The following is a 23,204-nucleotide window of genomic DNA, read 5'->3' on the forward strand; positions in this document are numbered from 1 at the left end:
TCACAGCTTCATTTGAACAGTTTATACAGAAAGTTTCAAATGGGGTTTACAACTTATCTATCTCCCTTTCCTTTGTAAAAGCTACTTTCTGTTTGATGTATTTTTAATAAGAATTGGCCACTTAGGACACATGGTTCTGGGTTTAATGAACCTGTAGGTTTAACAGCAATGGAGACCTGGTGTTTTTCCTTCATTTTTGAATGGGTAAACTAGTTTCCATGGTCAATTTAGTTTACTGGGAAGGTGTTGGGAGGAATAATTTGTTTTAGGAAATAATTTAGGTAGGAATAATATGTTTTAGGTATCTTTAGGGAAGAGGGAGGATTCATGTCCACTGGGAAATGGGTTGGGGGTTTACAATTTCACTTCACTTCATGTCTAGTAGGTAACTAAACAGTTGCATAATAATTCTGGCCCCCATTTGTTCCAGGATGACCTGAAAGTGAGAGACTTCATGATGAAGCTGCTGTTTTTTCTAGCATTTTCTGATGCCTCATCCTAATCCCCACATGTTTTTGCCAACTCTCCCTTTGCTGGGCAGTTTTAGGTTAAAAGAGCAGTGTTCTGCAGCTTTTATTTATTACTATACCTCTAATATGAAACTACCAGCTGCCCGGAATGCTAATGAAGAGATGGCTGTTTAAGGTCACATGCCTTAGTACTGGTTCTAACAAATCTAGATCCTTTACTTTCCAGCACTTCTCCAAGATCCAAGTCAACACATGACAATTTCTCCTGCCACTTGCCTCAAACTACTCTGCCAATCCAGCTTGGGGATGGGGAGGGAGAAGGATTCAATTTTAGAAGGTAGTGGGATGGATTCAGAACTGGAGTATGTTGGTGTGGAAGTTAGGAGAATAGAATAAAGTCTGCAGAGTTCTCTGGCATGCTCTGAGTCATGGTTGTAAGAATAGAGGACTGGGCTGTCTAGAGAATTAGAGCAAGTTACAACTACAAAACCCTATTAGCATCAAGCAGCTTGTTCTTCACATCATATGACCCTGAATCACAAGCAGGAAATTTGGCCTGTCCATCATCTAGTGACCCTTTCCCCTAGTGGCTCAGTCTTGATAGCACTCTGGGACCCAACTCTAGCTTCTTAGCATCCATCATTCCTCTCCATATCCCAGCCTGATCTCACTGCATCCTGTGGGCTTAAGGAGATGATTTTGATGATGCACCTGTTGCAAGATGCCAGCCCAGAGGTGAATAAAAGGAATTGTCTGTGTTAGAACCTTGCTACTACAATCGCCATGTGCATAGACAGAGCTGAATATGATCAGTCTTCCCTACAGGAGTGCTTAGACAGACCTGAGTAATGGGGACAGATCTTGCATCCCAGAAGGGGTAGAGTTGGCTTGTGCCCTCGATTCTCTAATGTTTCTTTGTGCCTCCTTGAGTTCTTGATTCACTGCACTTCCTGTTTCTGCTTTGATTTGCCCTTCTCCTGCACCAAGCAGTCATTTGTGAAGCACTGAAAAAATGTAACGTGAAAGGCCTGACTGTATCAACTTTGGTTCTGCTAGAGAAGAGGGAGCTGCTGGTATAGTTGTTATGGGCCTGCATAACTGGTTCTAATGAGGACTTTCCCACCTGTAGTAGTGTTGAGGTCCTGGATCAATAACCATCTCAAGGTCCTGGGTGTGAAGGAAAGTTTGGTGGTGTTTGGAGGCTAACAGGGTAGAAAAAGAAAGCAAATGATATGGCTCGGGGCTCTACCAATAACTAGCCTAGTAATTTCCTTCTGTATTTACTGCTGCCTTCCTAGTGCTGCACATAGTGTCTTAGAAGTCACAAAAGGAGCAGAAGTCAACCAAGACTTCGAGACGATAAAAGTATGTTCTTTATATTGTAAGTTCTTATTGATTTCTTTTTAAGCCTGCACTAGAGACTTTGAACTCGACGCTCGGCTGCTATAAATCAGTGCTCGGCTCCATTGACTTTCAGCTCTGTCCATCTTTGGGCTTTGTCCAGCATCCCCTTGGACTTACTTCCTACCACAGTGTCACTGACCTTTCTTCTGCCTTTTTCCAGTCTTCTACCTCTCCCTGGACACTCTACCCAGGTTCTTTTGGCCCAGAGAAGCATGTGGACATATCCTGGTCTCTCCCTTCCAGTGGAAAAAGATGATGTTATAGCCCTATTCCTTTTTTTTTTTTTCTTCAGAAGGCATTGCAGCTGGAAACTGGCTGTAGGTGACCCTAGCTATCTTTAAGGGCCATCACACATTAACAGGAGCTGTTTCCAAGAAGCAGTGGCTAGTACAGAAAGGAAAAGGTGCTGCTGCTTAAGCACCCTGAGAGCTGGAGAGGAAGAGTACTTTTGGTTGCCACTGAAAAGCATGGAAAGAGAGAAAAGGGCTTTGAAATGTTGTGGGAGCCCCAGTCTTTTAGGCCTTTCCTACCTCCTTCACTTACTTCAAGACTTCAAAAAGTGTCAGAGAATATAGATTGGCAACCAAAAACCTTACAAATGTTTTGAGCAGTTGACAGAATCTATGGCTCCCCGTGTCCTCAGGGCACTAAGCATCCAACAATCTCTTCAGGGTACAACTTCAGTCCTCTTCTGTTAATCCTGGCTCCTGAATGCCTAGCAAAAGCCACTGGACAAAGCTTCCTTTGACCTTTGGCTGGGCATGAGACTGCACCCTCTCCTCCAATATAAGGACGTATAAGTCATCAGTGTCTTTTCAATCTCTAGTCTCAATTGTTGCAATGCACCCTTACATGCTCTGACTCTGAAAGCCATTCAGAAACTGCAGTTGGTCCATCAGTCAGTAGTCTGCCTTCTAGGGCAGAAACTGAAGAGAGTACATCATATTAGTGCTCCTCTTCCTTGTCTGCCTCAAAGAGTCCGTTCTGATCTTTAAAACACTTATTTCTGGGCCAGGACCTCTCTCCCTTTCTGTGCTCCACCTGATAGACACCTGGAACACTGCAGTTTCCAGTTTTTTATGCTGCACTCTTGGAATGAGATGGAGGACAGTGGAGGATGTTTCTTCATGCAGAGCTTTCTCATCTGAAAGAATCTCTACAGTCAGAAGCTGAGATAAGGACTAATTCATGTGTGGGTTACATTTTGTGTGTCTGTATTTGTAGGTCTTTCCCCGCAAAAAGTAGCTGTATGCAACAGGCTTTCCATGACAACCATCCTCCAGTGACTTACTTGGTGTAGCAATTAAGGGGCCCAGTGTGCAGCAGAATTTTAGCATTGCAGAGATTTTCAAGGCTCGCCTATACCTGGAGAAGACTGCTAAGCACTCCTCCTCCCCCACCCAAAGCTGAATCCACAGGCACACTCCAGACCTGAAAGATAGCCAGCAAGGCTGCTCTAGGCTCATCCCCATCACCCACCCTTGAGCCCTCAATCTTCAGAGGATCTCAGAGCAGATTTGGGAGACAAGCTGGAGCAGCCACACTGGTAAACTTCAGTGTGTGTATGCAGAGCATGGGCAGGGTATGCTCTGGCCTACCCTTGCTGGGGCCTGCTGCTGCAGAGGTATAAACAAGCCTTTGGCTTGGAAAGGGAGGGGGTGCTTGCAAGAGATGTTGTGGTGTTGGTTTTATTAATTTCTTGCTGCTAACTTTCCAGATTAGGAAAGACAGTGATTGGCTACAGCCTGGGAGAGCATAAGAAAATTCCCTGGCTTAAACACAGGCTGTCAGTAGCGAGAGTGGTGTGGGGAGGAAAGAGCTGCTTGAACTCTTATTTCCTGTGTAGCCACCATAGGGAGCAGTGTCCTGCAGGCTCAGCACCCTGATCATGCTTCTCTAAGCGCTCTTAAACTGTTATGAAATAGTTCATCTCTGTCTCCAGAATGGAGTGGTTGCAGAGCTCACTGGATGATTACCCAGCATAACAAGCTGGCTGAAAACATGTTTTGAAAACTGCTTACAAAATTGCATTTTAAAGGCTCCTTATGAGAAAGGGCAGGATAGGCCATGAGAAAAAGGAAAAGCAATATTGTTCTGGCTTTTTCAGTGCTACAGTATTTTTGCTTGTTTGGCCCCATACTGTCCACCCAGCAGTAGAGTCCCTCTCTACAGATGCTTCTATTCTAAGACTAACAAAAAAACACATTAGACTCATCCTAGGAACCAGTAGGCTTGTCAGATTCAAAAGAAGTAATGATAGGGACTTGGCACACTGGGGAAGGGGTGGGCATCATATGCACACGCTCAAGGGTGAGGATATGCACAGGGAGTGGAGCAAGAGGAAAAAAATGGTCATTGAAATGCACATTATTGTTGAGCAAGAGAGACTTGTGGGAAATCAGCAGGGATCTGGGTTTTCCATTTCCCAAGGAAAAATGGAGGAAAATGTGGATTTTTCCCTTTTAACTGAGAAGAACACCTATTTTTCATTTTAACAGAGAAACATTTGGATTTCCCACTTCTGCAAAGAGCTCTCTGCAGGATGGCAGAGTTCCAGCCTGCAAGGGGCTGCAGGGAGCGGGAGGAGGATGGTCAGGCAGATAAATAAAACCCAAAATCAAATACCAAAAGTTATAGGTACTTAGATTTATGTTACTATAGTGATTTAGGCACTGGTAAGCTTCCCAATTGCTTTAAAATTGTAATATCGATAAAACATTGTGTTCAATTGATACCTATAATGACATTCCATTTTAATTGTGGATTTTAGGTTTTTTTAATCAGTGAACTTGTTTTCTTATAAGAGTATTTGTGATTTTTAAACAGAGGAAACCAGGATACCTGGAAATGAGTAAGAGGAAACAAGGCCCATGATCTAGTTAAGATAGAGTCATTAAGAAGCTTGAAGACAAGCCTAACAATTGAAATATAAGCAGGAAAAGGAACAACATGCATTGTGAGCCTTATAATAAAGGTTGTATTGATTTGGGGCACTGTCAAGAAACCATCTTCCTGCTGCATTGATTGTGTCATGCCACACACCAGGCAAAAGCTCATGATATCTAGCAGTCAAAATGCTGTTTTCCAAATCTGTTGGTGGATGACCATCTGCCGCCAGGTCATGTAGATTATTTCCTGAGAAGTTAGCCTATTTTATTCGAACTTCCTTTGCAAAGACACAGTCCTGTTTTAACAAATAGCACGTTCTGTTGATTTCCTCTTCCCATGTTCTTCCTTTTGCTGGAAAGAGAAGGAATTTGATTTTCCTCATAATTACTCTGTGACTGACCAAAACCCCTAAAGTTGGGAGTGAGACCATAAAAAGTCATGACAACTGAACCACCCAAATACTTCTATGACAGAATTGTGTTGTGACATGTAAATAATCATAAATGGCATGTTACTTAATATTTTTATTTGTCACGTAGGAGGCCCCCAGTTAGCAAATTCCCTCTCAGATGTCCCCTTGGTGAGAGCTCTGCTCTTGAATTCAACAAAGCATTCAACAAAACATAGAAATTAGAACTAGAAAAGACTAATGACATCATCTGGCCCATGCTTCTCCTTGGAGTTTTGTTTAGTTCTAAATGGCTCAAGACACTTGGACTTATACCATACTCCTGGCTGTCTGGTCCACAGGAAAGCAAATTTCACTGTAATTTTTTCATGCTGTGCTACCTGTGAGCCATAGTAGGATGTGAGCTAAGAAGAAAATAGAGCTTAAAACAAAATAAGATTCAAAGATATATTAAAATCAAGGAAAAGAAAAAGTACCAGCTGCTACTAGAGGAAAAGGAAGCTGTTGCCAAGTCTGAGTTACTAGAATTCATTATGGGGGTGGTAGAGCCAGCCTCAATAACCCTCTGTAGAGAATAGATCCTTTAGGCTGTGCATCTGTAAAACTACAATACAGTTTACTAGGAAAAATGCCTTGGGAAAGCAAGAAGGTATGTGCAAATGGAGGGCTGGAGAGATTTAAGTCTCTGATTGCAGAAATAATGAATTGATTATCAGTATTCAATGCCTGACATAGGGTGTGGCTGTCCGCCTGTGGGCCATAGGTAGCTCATGATGGGTTAAGTTGTGACCCCAGGCTTGTACCCAGCCACCACACCCCATCACCCCCTGGGCTGCACTAGCAGCCAGGTTCTCTGGGTTTTCCCTCCCTCCTCCAGTTTTTGCTGCCCCATGGCAGTGGTGAGGTGAAGTGGAGGCCTTGGTGCATGGGACAGTGGTAAAGGGCATCTGTGCAGTGTGTGACCCAGGTGGAGGGGACTGCATACCTTCTACTGGTACAGCCTGCAGGGCAGTCAGCCCTTGGCCTCTTAAAAGCTGAACAGCCCTGACATAAGATATGCATTGTAAGGATGCTTTTGGTATTAGTCTTGCAGTGGGAGCAATTGCTAGGCACTCCCTCAACTGAATGATCTGATGTCATTAAGGATCTAGTTCCAAGGAAAGCTTCCTTCATTTTGGATTTTTTTAATGAGCAGTTGCAAGAAGCTGGAAAGCAGCAAGATTTTCCGTAGAGAAGCTGAAGTTTCTTTTGAAGTGAACAGTTACAAATTACTTTATTTGCATTGATGTGAAACTGCAAGATGTTGGAGGACTTAATGTTTAAGCAATATAGTTCACTTTGTATCATTAGCTAGAAGCTTGCTTGGTGGATTCTGAGTTTTATGGCTGAGAAATAAGACTGAAGCATTTCTCTTTCAGATCTGGGGAAATGGACCACACCAGCTATTAAGAAATGAGCTTTTCCACCAGGACTGTTGTAGCATAGGAGTCCATGTGGGCACTTTCTTCCAAACTAAACATCTCTTTATCCAGAATAATAAAATAATAATGTGCTTTCCAAATAGAGTGTTAAGGAATAGAATCGCTTTGTTCATGCGGTGAGGCATTCTGCTCCATCTTCCTTTGTAGACAAATCCTAATCCTATAGAATATGGCTGTCCAACAGGCAGCCCATGGCCTGCACACAGCCCATGAGGGGTTAAATTTTGGCCTCTAGGCCACCGAGCCACCACTCCCTTCATCACCTCTGGAGTGGAGGGGAGGTTGCACCCAGTTTTCATGTTCTATGCCTGCTGCAGAGAGTGGTGCAATATAGCATAGAGAGCTCAGGATGAGGCTGTGGCATGCAGCATAGCAGTGGAAAGGAGCATCCACATGGAGTCATTCCAGTAAAGTGGGAGGTGCATGCATGGGCATATGCAACAGCAGTGTGAGGGGTGCACAGTGCAGCAGGTGGTGGTGCGCATGAAGCATGCACACTTGGGGCCCATGACCTCCTCTGGTGCAGCCCACAGGGCATGTGACCCCTGATAGTGTGGCGTAAGGGGTGTGTGGCCTCAGCCACTTTCATGTTGGATGTAGAATCCTGATTTGGCAAATGTGACAGTATTTGAATTGTGAAATACTGTTTCTTTCTGCTTACGGGATTTTTTTTCATATTTCTAAGTCCAGTATCTTGCTCGGGGGGGGGCAGGTCTACTCTTAGTTTATCCTATTGTATTTGAGTAAAAGTATGTGCATCTTCTAAGGTCAAAGTACACATCATCTTTAGCAGAGTTTCTCTCCTGCCCTTATGAAGCTCAAGTCCTAAAATCCTGTCAGGTACGACTGAGTAAAACATTCTGTTCCTGTCAAAATCATTTAAAATGAAGTTTTAAGTCTGGCTTCCCAGGTACTTCCTGCCAAATTAAACAAAAGAGCAAAGAAGAGAGAGCATTGACAGACATACACTTGTCACCTTTCTTTTCTGACCAGCTTCTGATGTGAAAAGTTTCATCTCTAGCTATTAGCCAAGCAGACTAAGTACCACAGTAGTTTATTGCTACATCACTTAAACACAGTTGTCAAATCAGTCATGTGCAATGGGGAGATTAGATTTCCTGATTTTTCAAGTCCACAGTGACAGAGCTCTATCCAATACGCTGTCATACGTATATATACAAAAGTAGACTGGAATCCAGCCATGAAAAGACAACAATGCAGATGCCCACAAGAAATATGGAGGCAGTCTGATCAGAAAGGAGCCATGGAAAAACAAGGAACCCGTGTTTTTTTCAGGACCTACCAAAAGCCCAGCAGCATCCCACAGTGAGCAGCACCAATTTTGCTTTCTCTTATTTTTGCCTTTAAGCCACTCAGCACGGGAGGAGGATCTGTACGTGTTGCTCATTGGCCAAGAGGCAAAAACTGCAGCAAAATTAAGAGCAGAAGTGGCGCCATTCACTGCGGGACATGGCCATGCTCTTAGTAGGTCACAGAAAAACAGATTCTTGTGTTTTTTAAATGGAGATTTTCCGCTTTTTTTTTTCCCCACAGAAAACTAGGATCCCTGCTGGTGAGGCAAAGTAGAGGTGTAGCCTGGACAGTCTATTCCTCTTTGCCTCAAGGTGTATTCTCTTTAGTAGGAAATATATTTTCTGCACACTAACAATCAATAATATTCTGGAGATTACAGGTGTATGGATAAATCCCCCTTATCATTTATTTGCCATTCTCATCCAATGTACAAGCCAATATAATGTGAGTTGAACCTGCATTATGGGCTAGGGCCCCAGACTTCACAGATAATGCCCCAAATTTCCTAGTGTAGAAATCGGGATGCCATAGATTTCTCAATTAAGTTAGAAATCAGGGTTTATAGTCACCGTGCGTCTGTTGGCATTTCTTTTTCCTTCAGTCATGAGTGTACTGAATTGATATGATTATAAGTTGACCTATATTCCCCTAAAAAGAACCATAAAAAATTGCACTTAACGTAATATTCAGTATTGGCCTATAATCAGGCCCCCAACAACTGAGCTATAAGACTAATGTGTGTGTAGAATATTACCACCTTCAGGGAAGACACTGTTTTTCTTAAAATTGAACTTCCTACTGTTCCAGTCCCCACCTGAAAATTTGTGTTCAATGTATAATTGGAACGTTACAGTAATGACTTGAAAAGCAGTAGCTGGATCAAGAATAAAATTAAATTGGAAGAAACAGGTGATCCTAATTAGGGAATCAGAAAATGATGCTATAAAAAAAAATCTCGCTGAGCTGATGAAAAATATGCAGATTTGGCACAATGTACTCAGTACTGTTGCAAGTAGTGATGCATCATCTGTGTTAATCTCTTTCCGTGAAGACGCATGCAGTGTTCTGAGGGCACCCCCTTCCTAACCGCAAGCAGTTCTTCGGAACAGCAGAGGAAGAGAATCGTGTCCTGGAAAACCCAGAACAGATGTTATACCAAACCCAGTGTATTATGGAACAGGATTTTAGAAATTTAGTCAGTGCTATGTAGATACCCATGTGATGCTGAAATAAGCATTAATGTTAGGAGTTATGTTTCTCAGTAATGAATCTCTTTGCACTGTGTCTAGTTATTCCCAACATTCTCATATGCAGATGCAATTTTAAGATTATATTTATTTGGAGCTTCTCCATTCCCTACAGACCATATTTAGTTTAATTCTAAATTAAATTCTAACAGTATTGTGGACAAAACATGCACAATGTATTTTTGCTGGAGATTAGTTCAGGAAGATGTAATTAATTCCAGATTAAGTTTGTGCTGGGGCTAATGTTTGGCATTGAAATCTGGCAAATTAACACAGTAAAACTTTGGCCTCAAAACCTGGTGCAATCAGTTTAGACTGCAATTTCTCTACTGTGCAGGCTGCATCTAACCATATCAGATATACAGGCCCATTTCTGGTTTGTGTCATCAAGCCAGTTTTGTTTCTTTTTTCAGACTGTCATTTCCCTGGTGCACTCACACAATTGGATTGCTGCATTCAAGTGGGCAGCATGGCCTGGGATTGCTTGATTAAATAATATAATACCAGAGTGGTGTAGGACATTCACTATTCTGTCTGACAGGAATTTGGAACTTGACAATAGCAACAGGAATAAAACTTGAGTTTTACTGCTCCAAAAATCACAGGCCTGAGTTCTTCAAGCTACAGTAAAACCTCCTTCACCTTTTAGCAGGATAAGGTTTAGGACACACAGTTGAACAGTTCCGATTCTATCCAGTACATGCAATTAATTTTTTTATATAACAGTGACATGCAATTATTTTTTTTATATAACAGTGGGATGACTCTTACTTTTGTGGAGATTAGGCCTGTGTTTATGAGGGGGGTCAGTAGTAATACTCTGATTTAATACATTTTTTAAGTAGTTATGGCCTTCTGCTGATGGGGCAGGAAGAATTACTGCTCCTCCTAAGTTAATTATGTCTACATGTTTATCAAATGCCTGTTCAGGATGGTATACAAGTGTTACTCTTGTTGTAGCCATAGAGATCACTATTGTGGTAAGTGGCTCCTGTGAGGAATTACTAGGCAGCATGACAGCAAACAATGAGCCAAAGTAAAACAGAAGAACTTTTCAACCCATGTGTCAACAGTTCAAGGGACAGAATGAAAGCAGATTTGGTATCTATTTAAGTTGCATTATGTGAGACATGTTGAGGAAAGAAAGCTTGCATGTGGCCAAAGCATTTTAATGATTTAAAACCATCTCAGGACAGACCTGTTTACTCCTGTTATGGTCATGCTAGTGGTCTGCAATAATGAACATGTTGGATCTCAGTTCTAAAGTGGCAAAATGCTGAACTGTTCCTCATCCCAAAGTATAATGCTTAGTCCTGGAGTCAGCTGCCTATGTTACTCTCACATGTTCAGGGAGTTTTACTATTTTTAAAGCTGGGCAAGTCTCCAATTTAAAAACCAGGGAGTGAAATGAAAATCATGGACTAGTAACTCAAGCTAAAGCCAAGCCTACTCCAAGCTCCCCACCAAAGCTATATAAAGGACAGTATACCTCCTGCTGTTCCAGTCATGAGCATCTGCCCATAGTCCAGCCATTCCATGTCAGCCTCAGTGAACAGAGCTTTATATTGTGTCAATGCCTGCTTGCCTCTTGAGCAGAAGCAGACAGCCATGTTGAATTATACACAGTCCCAGGAGGATCTTATGATGAGAAGAAATAGGTTTAGGCTGCCTGGCACATTTGTTTATGCAACAAACCAGGACATAATCCCCTGATCTCTAGAGACAAAGGGGATGAATGGTGTTAACCTGCTATTACCGTGCCCTTCCCCCTCTTCTTATAGATCAGTGGTCTATCATGCCATCTGTAGCCCAAAGAGCCTTAAAGGCCGTTCATTTCATCCCCTTTCTCACCAGTCTGTCACTGTAAGAGTCTCTCTCAGTGCACTAATCTTTCTTTTTGTTTCGCACACCTAGCTCCTCCATCGAAAGCACCCAGCTGGACAACTCCCTCCTCAGATTCTTCTGAGAGACGACCTCTTGCTTCTGAGAGCAGCTGGACAGCCAACTCGGAGGATACCAGCAGCCCAAGCATTGCACCGTCCTACACAGATCTGCAGTCGGTAAATACAGAGGAGGTGACCAGCGGTAGGACTTCTGCAGCAGACTCAGCTGGTAAGATAGAAAGCACTTCAAACTTGTTTCTCTTTCTTTTGGGTTCCAGTCAAATCCACCAGCATTGAATCTTTGAAGAACCGAGTTTGGGTCCAGATTAATCAAATTCCACTGCTGTTTGGACCTAGAATTTTGGTTTGGTCCACTATAGAGGGTATGTCTATGCTGCAGAGTGTACCTGAGGCCAGGTTTCTGGATATGCTGAGCCCACATGATAGCATCCACTTGACAGAGCTACACACACCCAGGTAACCAAACTCCAGTGTAGATGCACAAGGGGGGTTAGGTAGGATGGAATTCAAGAGATTTCCCACAAACTTCCAAGTTTTTAGTTTAAGCTTATTTCTTGTGTCTCTCCTCCTTTCTGAATAGTGGTTATGCTTATGTTTGATGTGATCTGAGGTGCAGACCCCTGAGACCTGTGGAGAGTTGAGCAATGCCAAGCTAGAGGTGATTTGTACCTCAAAGGAACGTTGTCAGTCCTCAAGGGAGTGCAGAAGGAGACAATCCCATTGCGCATAGAAGGGGGCAAAGGGGCCAAGAAGCCCTCGTGGCTGAACAGGGAAGTCCAGGAAAACCTAAGGGCAAAGAAAGAGGGATACAGGCTGTGGAGATGGAGTAGCTACCAAGGAGGAGTATACCTCCCTGGCTTGCACTTGCAGGGAATCAGTTAGGAAGGTCAAAGCAGGATTAGGACTTAGGCTGGTGACAAAATAAGGACAACAAAAAGTCCTTCTTCAGGTATATAGGGACCAAAAGGAAGGCACAGGATAGCATAGGACCCCTACAGGACAAACTAGGGCAATTGGTGACAGAGGTGGGGGCCAAAGCTGAGCTCTTCATTGAGTTTTCTGCATCTGTATTTCTAGATGCAGACCAAGACAAATCTCCCATTTGGACTGCCAATAGACACAGGAGGGACACCAGCCCACCAACTGTTAGCCCAGGCTTAGTGAAGGGGCACTTGGAGGGGCTGGATGTGTTCAAATAATCAGGCCCAGATGAACTTCATCCAAGGGTGCTGAAGGAATTGGCCAGTGTTATAGCAGAGCTGCTGGCCTGGGTGTTCGAGCACTCATGGTGCTCCAGTCAGGTCCCAGAGGACTGGAAAAGGGCCAATGTGGTCCCTATTTTCAAGAAGGGGAGGAGGGAGGAACTGGGAAACTACAGGCCAGTTAATCTCATCTGTATCCTTGGGAAAACTCTGGAAAAAATCATTAAGGATCACATTTGTGGGAGCCTAGCAGGGGAAATAATGCTGAAAGGAAATCAGCACAGGTTCATTGAAGGTAGATCCTGCCTGACTAACCTTGTTTCTTTTTACGGTCAGGTCACAAAATGCTTATACACGGGAGTCAAGGTAGATGTCATCTACCTAGACTTTAAGAAGGTCTTTGATACGGTATCTCATTCTGTTCTTGTAAATAAACTGACAGGCTGTGATGTACATGATTACACAGTCAGGTGGGAGGCAAATTGGCTTCGGGGTCGCACCCAGACACTGGTGGTGGACGGGTCAATATCGACCTGGAAAGAGGTGGGCAGTGGAGTCCTGCAAGGCTTGGTCCTTGGACTGGTGCTGTTCAATGTCTTCATCAGTGACTTGGATGAGGGTGTAGAGAGCACCCTGTCCAAGTTTGCAGATGATATCAAATTATAGGGCAAAGGGTTCCCACCAGAGGGTAGGGAATGGATCCAGGTGGATCTGGACAGGTTGGGAAAATGGGCAGAATCAAAAAGGATGCAGTTCAACAAAGACAAATGCAAAGTGCTGCACCTGGGCAAAAAGACCCACCGATACACTTACAGACTAGGGGATGACCTCAGCAGCAGAAAGGGATCTTGGAGTCATGGTTGACTCAAGATGTACATGAGTCATCAGTGTGACGAAGTGATCAACAAGGCTAATCACACTTTATCATGCGTTAGCAGATGCATGACGAATAGGTCCGGGGAAGTGATGCTTCCCCTCTATGCGGCACCGGTGAGGCGGCAGTTGAAGTACTGCATCCAGTTTTGGGCTCCGTATTTTAAGAAGGATGTGGAGAACCTCGAGAGGGTCCAGAGGAGGACCACTTGTATAGTCAGAGGCCTATAAGCAAGGTCCTATGAGGAGAGACTGAGGGACCTAGATCTCTTTAGCCTTCGCAAGAGAAGGCTGAGAGATGATCTTGTGGCTCCCTATAAATTCATCAGGGGAGGGCAGCAGGGAATAGGAGATGCTCTATTTACTAGGGCACCCCCTGGAGTAACTAGAAACAATGGCCACAAATTGATGGAGAGCAGATTTAGGTTGGACATTAGAAAGAACTTCACGGTAAAGGTTGCCAGAATCTGGAATGGGCTTCCAAGGGAGGTGGTGCTCTCCGCTACCTTGGGGGTCTTCAAGAAGAGACTGGACAAGCATCTACCTGGGGCACCTGGCTGGGGTCATCTGACCCCAGTGCTCTTTCCTGCCCAGGGCAGGGGTTTGGACTCAATGATCTACTGAGGTCCCTTCTGACCTTAACATCTATGAATCTATTATTCCTTCCTCTTCAGAGTTTGCAGAGTAACGCTGTCACATGACTTGAGTATACCCCATTCAAAGCTTTTTCTGGAGAGGACAGCATTTCATAGCACAAGATAAGTCTTCTAGGAGTTGAGCTGAGAGATGAAGCAGGCTAGCTTTGAAATAAGAGAGTGCTCAAGGGCTCTGAGTAAGAAGCCAGGCTTAGTCCTTAGGACTGCAGCAAATCTTATTCCTTTTGCTCAGAAGCATGCACGTTGTTTTGGTCTTTGTTAGGACAAGGGCTTGTTTTCAGCCTGCAACAGCTGGGTGTTAAGTTTAGGCAAAAGAATCCTAGGCTGGCCAGATGTAACGGGACACACAGTGGCCATGTCTACACAAGACGCTTTACTCTGGAGCTAATTGGCTTCACAGTAAAGCATCACCATCTACATGTGCAGTGCTATTAGGCTGCAGTAAACTAATTAACTCCACTGTAGGATAGTACTGCCCAACACAAGTACTATCCTACATTGGTGTAGTTATGCACAATAAAACGTGTAGATGCTGATGAGGCTGTCAAACAGTACCATTTATGAACTATTATTGGTAAAATGGCTCGTTGCCCCACATGTTGTCACTATACTCTACTTGACTGGATTAACGAGCAAAAGAGAAATGTCAGAAGCTCTTTCCATTAGTGCTATAATTCTTACAGTAAGCAGCAAAAGGTAACTTTGTTTCCAATACAGTGGAGGTATTTATTGCTTATGAGCCTGATACTTGGTTTAATCAACAAAATGTTCTATATTTGCACATGAATTGAGTGAGAGAAAGGAAGAGGACAATCTTCTGCTTAAGCCACTATGTTTGGAAGGGTTGCCACACAATAAAGAGAAATAACATCTCTGCACTGGTTTAACTTGCTTTGGTTTGTACAGTGATGAAGGTTACACTGCTGCCCAGACTGTACAGGCAAACAGCTTGCTAGTGAGAGCTTCTTGTCATAGGTGCCATTGCAGCATCTTGCCACTAGGGGGCTAGGTAGCTAGTACTAGCCTGTTTACGTTGTGCAGAGGGCTACCCCAAGATGAGTTTTGACTAAAGCTGGTGTAACTTGCATCAGTTTTACACCTGACTTTCCAAGGAGTAACTTTCCTCTAGAATGGGCTGAGTTACACTGATAGATGACTGTATGTTGTGTGTCTGCACCACGACTACACCATTGTAAATGCTGTATCAACACCTACAAGCTTCTTGTGTGACTTGTGATAATAAGCTTAGAAATCTTTCAGCCTAGACCTTTAGGTCTTACACTGCAGCTCTCACCTCTGCAAAATGGAAAAGGAGATAAGATCGTTGTAACCAGAGAAACATCCATCCCATCTCATAGTAAGAGCTGTTTTAGATTTAAGGGTAGTTAGTTGCTGCTGATTCCTGCAGCTCCTTCTCTCATTGTTTGATGTTTCTTAATGCTCCAGCTCCTGGAGTCTTGTGATTATCTGGGAATCATAGCTTCATTTTTTCAAAGTAAGTTTGTACATGTTTGCTGAGAAGTTTGTGAACATGTTGTGTAATGATCTGAAAACCAGAAGGCAGATAAATTGCTTACATTTATTATTTTTTAGAATCTAATGATTTTTAAGTTAATTGTGTGATTTCAGGGCCTGTCTCATGGTTCTCTGAACATTTTAGGGTTGGAAATTCAAAACACATCAGCTGTGTTGAATTATTTAAGAGCATCTTGAGTGAGGATTCTGGGGTCAACTCTGCATTTTGGAATGCATCATTTTCCTCCATCCCATACCTGTGCTACAGTACTCCCACTCACACAACTTAATATGAATTTACCCTTACAGAGTCACTGTAGGAGTGACGTTCCATGTATTTTTTTTTTTTAATATCACTTCCTGAACTATTTGTACAGCAGTGCGATATGTTTGCACTGAGTGCCAAAAACAAACAAAACTTGCTTGGTTACAGGCATTGTTACACACACTGCAGCTAGCCAAGATTAATCATAGGGATGGAAGGGAAATGTGGTATGTGCTGTTTGGTCCCAACTCTCTGCCCCAGAGGTGGCTGCATTTCAGCCACACTGTGTAGCTACTGAAACATCACATGTAGGAGGTATGCAGCCTCTGCGCAAGGAGGAGGACCTTGGAGTACAACGTGGTGAGCAAGGCAGCGGACATTTGGGGAAAATTTCATTGGGCTAATGCAGAACTCTGACCGGCCAAGCTCAACATAGGAGGGGAGATGGGACAATTATCTTCTGTCCCTCAGATTCATTACTTGTAACAGCTAGCTGTAGTTCAGATATTCGTAGCCATGGAAGCACATGCCATGCTTGAAGATATTTTTCCAAAGTCCTTCCAGCCTTCAGAGGAACTATTTAGAACAAAACAGACTGAAGCATTTTGATAGTGATGCTGGAGATATGCCCAGACTAGAAAACTGGGTCAAGATATCCCAGAAGGGATGGGAAAGTTCTGATCCAAATCAAAGCCATGCCTCTGGAAGCTATCTCTAAAATCACACTTAACACATATATGGCAACTTAAATGAATCAAATATACAACCACCCTATGAGATAGGAAAGTGCTGTTATCCCCATTCTTCTAGGCACCAGAAGGGTTCAAATTCACCCAGAGCATCTATGTGAGATGCAGGGAATAAAATATAGGCTTCTGGCCTCCCTAATCTGCTTTAATCTTCCACTCTGAACCAAGATGAAGATCACATACAACAATAGTGACAAAGGGGAAGAGATTCAGAGTTGCAGTCATCTTCCCTCCCCCACTGAAAACATTAAGGATCAGGAAGTCTCTGGGAAATGAGGTACTGGGAAAGGTAATGTTAAGTTCTAAAGTGTGTGTGTGTGGTGATATTTAACATGAGAAACTAAGGTGAAATAAAAGTCCCAATTGATTTCAAATTATTTAGTAAAGAGAATTACTGAATACACTTGGTCTGTATTCATGTGATTAATGGGTTTTAAGGCCAAAAGAGCAGATTATGATCTCATTATCATCTAGTCTGACCTCCTGCATATTAGAGTCCAAAGAACCTCACCCAGTAATTTCTTTATCAAGCCCATAATTTCTGCTGGAAGAAGGAGCTAACTGGATATCTGGAGCTAACTTCCAATTTTTTTTCAAGTTGCATTCAGTTTGATGCAGAAACTCACTATGAATTTGGCTAAAGGTGACTTGCACCTTTCCAGTTTTTTCCAACCATTCAAAACTTTTGAAAACATATCAGGAAACGCATTTTTCATAATGCCCTTTCCTGTAGTAATAATAACATTAAACAACTTAACTTTAAAACAAAGGTTTTTACTGAACTCACTTTAGCATTGCCAGCTATTGGCAACACTAGAGTTTAGGAGTGGCTTGGGGATGGAGAGAAGTTGACTTCAGGGAGGCACTAAATTAATTGCAATTCTAAAGTTTGGGGAAAAAACTGGGTGTGCTTACCATCAGGCATTCTGCACCAGAGGCCACGCTCAGTTTATATACATAGGAGAGTTGCTTCTCTCTCTCTCTTGGTTCTGGACAAGGGAAGTTCAAAAATTGAACAATGGACAATAAACACAAAACAATCTTTGTTTTAAGAACACCTTGCATTTAGAGCCAAAACTGTGACTTATTGAGGGTTGGATGCACAATTGTTGAATTTTGGAGCTGATGATGCTGTGCCCCCTTGCCATCTCAAGTGCTTATGTCACTTCTCCCTTTTGGTTTCAAGAGGTTAATGCAAGCTTGCTGGGTCAGATTTTCAGTACTGAATGGGAATGTTTTACGCTAAGGTGTGTTTTCTGAAACAAAAGAGAGACACCCCAAATATTTCTAGCCATTTTGTAGTGAAGTCATGTTTATGCCTGCCTGTTGGTCTGTGCCATCTGGAGTGTCATTGGCCCTGTACTGCTGGCAGCTAGAGAAGAGTCTCTTCTAACTCAAGTGGTGGGGACCTGAGTTCTATCCTCATCATTACCGTGAATTACAGCATAGTGACAGTGGTGAAATCCTAAGTGGTTAATACATATCTTACAGGGTTTTATGTTCCTTCCCCAGCCATGTAGTCTCTCATTTGTGCAGTCAATAGCCCACAACAATAGCAATGGGGTTATGCTCTGTAATTCATATTATGCCAGTGAGGTGAGGTAGGCTGAGCAATGCCCTCTATTTGTGCATCTAATGATTAAGATTCCTGGTCTGGCATGTTTACCTTGGCTCCAGTTGCTCTGTAATGCATGGCAGAAAGCCATATGCTTTTGTGATAAGTAAGAGGGGTTAAGCTAGGAATTTTGCAGCTAGATGGAACATTTCAGTCTAGGCATAATTGTATATGAAAAGTCTTGGTTTTCTACCCCTGATGACTGTGCATAATTGCTATGTTGAAAGAAGAAGATTTGGAATTGTTGGGGTCACATCCTGCAAGGTGCTGAATTGCCTCCAAACCCCAGTGAAGTCACTGGGACTAATAAACACCCAAGCATTTCCCAGGCCCTTTGGTTAAGTAGTAGGGTGTGGAGTTGGAAAACATGAGCAGCAGCTGTCAACGGGGTGGTCTGGTCTTTGAGGTTTAGCTCTTGGCAGCATAACTTTGTGATTGACAGGAAGCAGGGATAATGCAGAAATAAACTCTTCACGTGGCAGAATGGTGCTGCTTCGGGTAGGGTCACTCTCCACTGAGACGCGACAAGTTCCTTTCAGAGGCGTCTCCAGCAGAGAGTATAATTCCACTGTTGTTACAAATAGCTGATTTCCCAGATTTCACAAATTACAAGGGAGAAGAGCTTATGTTTTCAATACGGGTCTTAAGTGGCAGGGAAATCAGTGATGCATGAAGTGTAACTCACTTCATGTTTTCTGGCAATTAGAAATATATCATCCCAGTGGTATATGCCTGCTGCACTGATGATTAGGTGATGAGTACAGTTTACCCCCAAGGCTGGCAGTGACACAACAGGGAGAATCTTTGCCCCAGCATGTGAGAATCTTTTCATTTCTACCTTTTCCTGGTTAATGCCTGGGAAAGACTGAAGAGATGAAGGAGTAAGTAGTATGGGAATGCACTGCAGCTCTGAGAGGCTTTAGAGGATCAGTTTTAGACTTGGCTTCTTACTGAGCTGCAGGGAGAAAACTGAAAGCAGCTTTGATATAAAAGAAGGGAAAAAAGGGGGATCATTTAAGCAAAATCTTTCATTTCTTCCGCAATGCTGTAGCATTCCTTTGTGGCCACTTAGAGGTTAGGAAGTCTCCTGATTTTTGTGGCTTGATATTTTTTTTTTTCTGGGCTCTTGCCTCCTTAGTCCCTTAATTGGCCCCAGATGATAAGGGGGAAAGTTTAACACTTTCCATGCTTTAAAGTCTGAACCTTGGGTAATGGCATTGGATGAGGGCAGGATAGGCAGAGAGGACACAGGTGCTAGCAATGGATACTTCCACTTCAATTTTCCTCCTGCAGCTCTGCTGACCCTGGGGAGACCGCACTGTATTGCTTGGATACTGCTTCACGTAAATCTGCATCTTGTCTGCCCATTCCACATGGTTTACTTTTTATTTTAGTAATGTAATTTAGTGGTGGCTGGATTGACAGCTGGGCTAGGGATGGAAGTTACACATGAACTGGCTTAAGTGATCAGAAACTGGTTTAAACCTGTAACAGAACAGAAGCTCAGTGCATATAAACCAGTTTCAAAATGACTGAAACTGGTTTAAGATAAACCTGGTTGAATGTAGTATCAGACTTAATTGATCAAAAAACGTGGTCATCATGGGTGACCTGAATTTTCCAGACATCTGCTGGGAAGAGCAGTCAGCCAGGTCTGACCACTCACGTAGGTTCCTAGCCGAAATACAGGACCTCCATCTAACCCAGGAGAGGTACACAGCCCCACCAGGGGAGACGCCTTGTTGGACCTGGTGCTGGCCACAGGCGACAACCTCGTGATGGGGCTGCGGGTGCTCGACCACCTGGGCGACAGCGATCATAGTCTGCTGGAATTCACCATCTAGCGCAAGGTGGCAAAAGCCTGCAGCAAGGCAGCAGCCCTGGACTTCAGGAGGACGGACTTCAGTGAGGTAAGGAGAATAGTCAGGGAGGTACTGAGGTCCCGGAGGGGAGGGGAGTCAGGTGTCCAAGAAGAGTGGTTGTTCCTTAAGGAGATGATCCTCCAAGCCCAAAGGGAGATAATCCCAACACAGATCAAAGGGGGCAAGAGGGTGCAAAAGCCCCCATGGCTCACCAAAAGCATACGGGAACATCTCCTAGCTAAAAGGGAGGCATACACCCAATGGAAGGGAGGGGCCAACACCAGGGAGGACTATACCTCAGTTGCTTGGGGCTGCAGGGGGCAGTCAGGAAGGCCAAGGCAGAGATGGAACTGGGACTAGCTACCCGGATCAAGGACAAGAAGTTTTTTTTAAATACATAGGGGGCAAAAAGAAGGTACCGGGTAACATGGGGCCTCTGCAAGACACGTTAGGAAATCTGGTCATCACACCAGGCAACAAAGCTAACCTATTTAACAATTTCTTTGCCTCCATTTTCCTGAGTAGGAACCAGATCCGCCCGCCCATCGGAACCCCCTCAGGCCCCAGGGGAGGCGCACCCAGGCCTAGGGTCAGTGAGGATCTAGTCAGGAAACTTCTGGAGGGACTGGACGTATTTAAATCAGCTAGTCCGGATGACCTCCACTCCAGAGTGCTGAGGGAATTGGCAGAGGTCATTGCGGGACCCCTGGCACGGCTTTACGAACACTCGTGGTGCTCTGGTGTGGTGCCAGATGACTGGAAAAGAGCCAATGTGGTTCCCATTTTCAAAAAAGGGAGGAAGGAGGACCCAGGAAACTATAGGCCAGTTAGTCTTACCTCGATCCTGCTTAAGCGTTTTGAGGGAATTATCCTGGCGCATGTCCGCGAGGGGCCAGCAGGAGAGGCTATGCTTAGGGGCAACCAACAAGGGTTCATTAGAGGCAGGTCCTGTCAGACCAACCTGGTGGCCTCCTATGACCAGGTCACAAAATCCTTAGACGCAGGGGTAGCAGTGGACGTAGTCTTTCTGGACTTTAGGAAGGCCTTCGACACTGTCTCCCACCCCATTCTCATTAAAAAAGTAGGGGACTGTGGCGTCGACACCTACACAGTCAGATGGGTCGCTAACTGGCTGGAGGGCTGCACCCAGAGAATGGTGGTGGACGGGTCATTTTTTGACCTGGAGGGATGTGGGCAGTGGGGTCCCCCAGGGCTCGGTCCTCGGACCCGCACTGTTCAACATCTTCATCAGTGACTTGGACGAGGGGGTAAAAAGCACCCTGTTCAAATTTGCTGATGACACTAAGATGTGGGGGGATGTGGGCACGCTAGAAGGGAGGAATAGGCTGCAATCGGACCTAGACAGGTTACAGGGGTGGGCGGGTGAGAACAGGATGCGTTTCAACACTGACAAATGCAAGGTGCTGCACCTGGGGAGGAAGAACCAGCAGCATACCTACACGCTGGGGAAATCCCTTCTCATCAGTTGGAGTACTGCGTCCAGTTCTGGGCACCGCACTTCAGGAGGGATGTGGACAACTTGGAGTGGGTCCAGGGGCCAGCAGGGCAGGTCCTATGAGGAGAGGCTAAGGAACCTGAACCTGTTCAGCCTCCACAAGAGAAGGCTGGGGGAGGGGATCTAATGGCCGTTTATAGACTAGTCAGAGGGGACCAGCAGGCATTGGGGGAGTTCCTGGTTCCCCGAGCACTACCAGGAGTGACTAGAAATAATGGTCACAAGCTGGCAGAGGGGAGATTCGGACGAGACATCAGGAGGTGCTATTTCGCTGTCAGGGCGGCTAGGATCTGGAACCAACTTCCAAGAGAAGTGGTGCTGGCTTGTACCCTGCGTGTCTTTAACAGGACGTTAGACGAACAGCTTGCCGGGGTTGTTTGACCCCACTACATTTTCCTGCCATGGAAGGGGGTCGGACTTGATGATCTGTTCAGGTCCCTTCTGACCCTAGGAACTATGAAACTATGATTTGGGTCAAACTGGTTTATGAAACTTCTTTCCCGACCTCTTCCTGGCAAACCACAGTCCCCCAGCATCCTAGCATGTTTTGCAGCCCTGGGCTGGGCTGTGCTGTCTGCTTCAGAGAGCAGGGTTGGCCCTGCCACTCTGCTCCCTAGCTAGAGCAGTGAGGGCAGGCTGACAAGGGAGTGAGGGGGACAAGCCTGGCTGGGGATGCAGCCCAGTCTGGCGGAGGGGGGAAACTGTCCCCTGCCCAGGCAAACCCCAGCTGGAGTCTGGGGCTAGGGGCGGGAGTTAAACACCCTGCTCGAACTTTCTGCTGGCTGCAGCTGTGGACTACAAATTGCAGAGGCACCTGGAAGCAGGAAGAGAAAGTGATAACCCTGCAGAGTCCTGCTGCTGTGATTCTGGACTGCAAATCCCAGAGACCTCGGGGGGGTAGCAGGAAGAGGAAACGAACACACAGCCCATGCTGGTTATGTGCCAGACAGCTGTGCTTTCATGCCCCGCAGCTTCTGTCCTGAGCTGGGGGGTATGTGTCTGCATCCCTGAATCAAAGGTAAATGCCTGTTTACTTTTGTTTTAATTTAATCTCTGCATCTTAGACTAACCCGCAAAGACTGGATCAATTCAGCCTCAAGCTTTTTGACTGTCTGTACTTATCTGGAGACCAGAGCTGCAGAGCAGGTATGGGTCAGATTTATAGATTTCTTTTTGCTCGGCCCTGCCCTAGTATGATTCAGCTTTGCCATGCAGGAACCAACACTAAGAATGAGGGAGGAGATCAGTTTGCTTTGCTCTTTCAGCTCTTGGCCTTTTAGACTGGTAATTCTGATGATGAACTTTGTGACATGGACGTCTCTCCACTGAGCTAAGATCCCCAACTCATAGGCCCAATATGTCCCCAATCCTATATGGGTTGGATTTGTAGTAGTCACGTAGGATCATATTTTCTAAAGACCTCAAGGCTAGATTTTCAGTTCAGTTCAATTTATTATTAAGGATGCTGGCTAAAAGCCTTGCTCCTGAAAACGTGACAAACAGGCTAGATGTTCAAGTACTTAGCATTCTCAGTCCAGGAGATCTGGTTGTATTAAAGCACCTACACTTTTTCACAAGTTCTCAGTATTCTGCAGTTGCCATTATGAAGTTTACAGGCTGGATTTTCAATGGTGCAGCTAGTGTGCTGCATTCTTTTTCAAACCTGATCCCACTTATTTTGGAATAGACTTTTTTTAAATACCTAGTGAATATGGGCTCTGTAATTTTATACATTGCAGGCTGTTCTAAACATCATACCTGTAGTATTTTAGCTAAAGGTGTGCTATGAAGTCAGGTTTAATGAAACTGATGCAGCTTTGTCTATGGACAGTC

General features: G+C 44.4%; 1 protein-coding gene across 5 annotated transcripts in view; it reads left to right on the forward strand.

Moving 5' to 3' along the window:
• STON2 (stonin 2) overlaps window positions 1-23,204 on the forward strand; it is a 118,100-nt gene that overhangs the window by 26,189 nt on the left and 68,707 nt on the right. For 3 of the 5 annotated variants that reach the window (XM_025196585.1, XM_025196586.1, XM_025196587.1), the window contains one exon: window positions 11,129-11,326. In XM_025196585.1, the coding sequence (XP_025052370.1) occupies window positions 11,129-11,326 (198 nt within the window). Of the gene's footprint in view, window positions 1-11,128; window positions 11,327-22,480; window positions 22,518-23,204 lie in introns of those variants that run through there. The other 2 variants (XM_025196589.1, XM_025196590.1) reach the window with 2 other exon arrangements.

This window comes from Alligator sinensis, unplaced genomic scaffold (genome assembly GCF_000455745.1).
Source record: "Alligator sinensis unplaced genomic scaffold, ASM45574v1 scaffold289_1, whole genome shotgun sequence".
NCBI lineage: Eukaryota > Metazoa > Chordata > Crocodylia > Alligatoridae > Alligator > Alligator sinensis.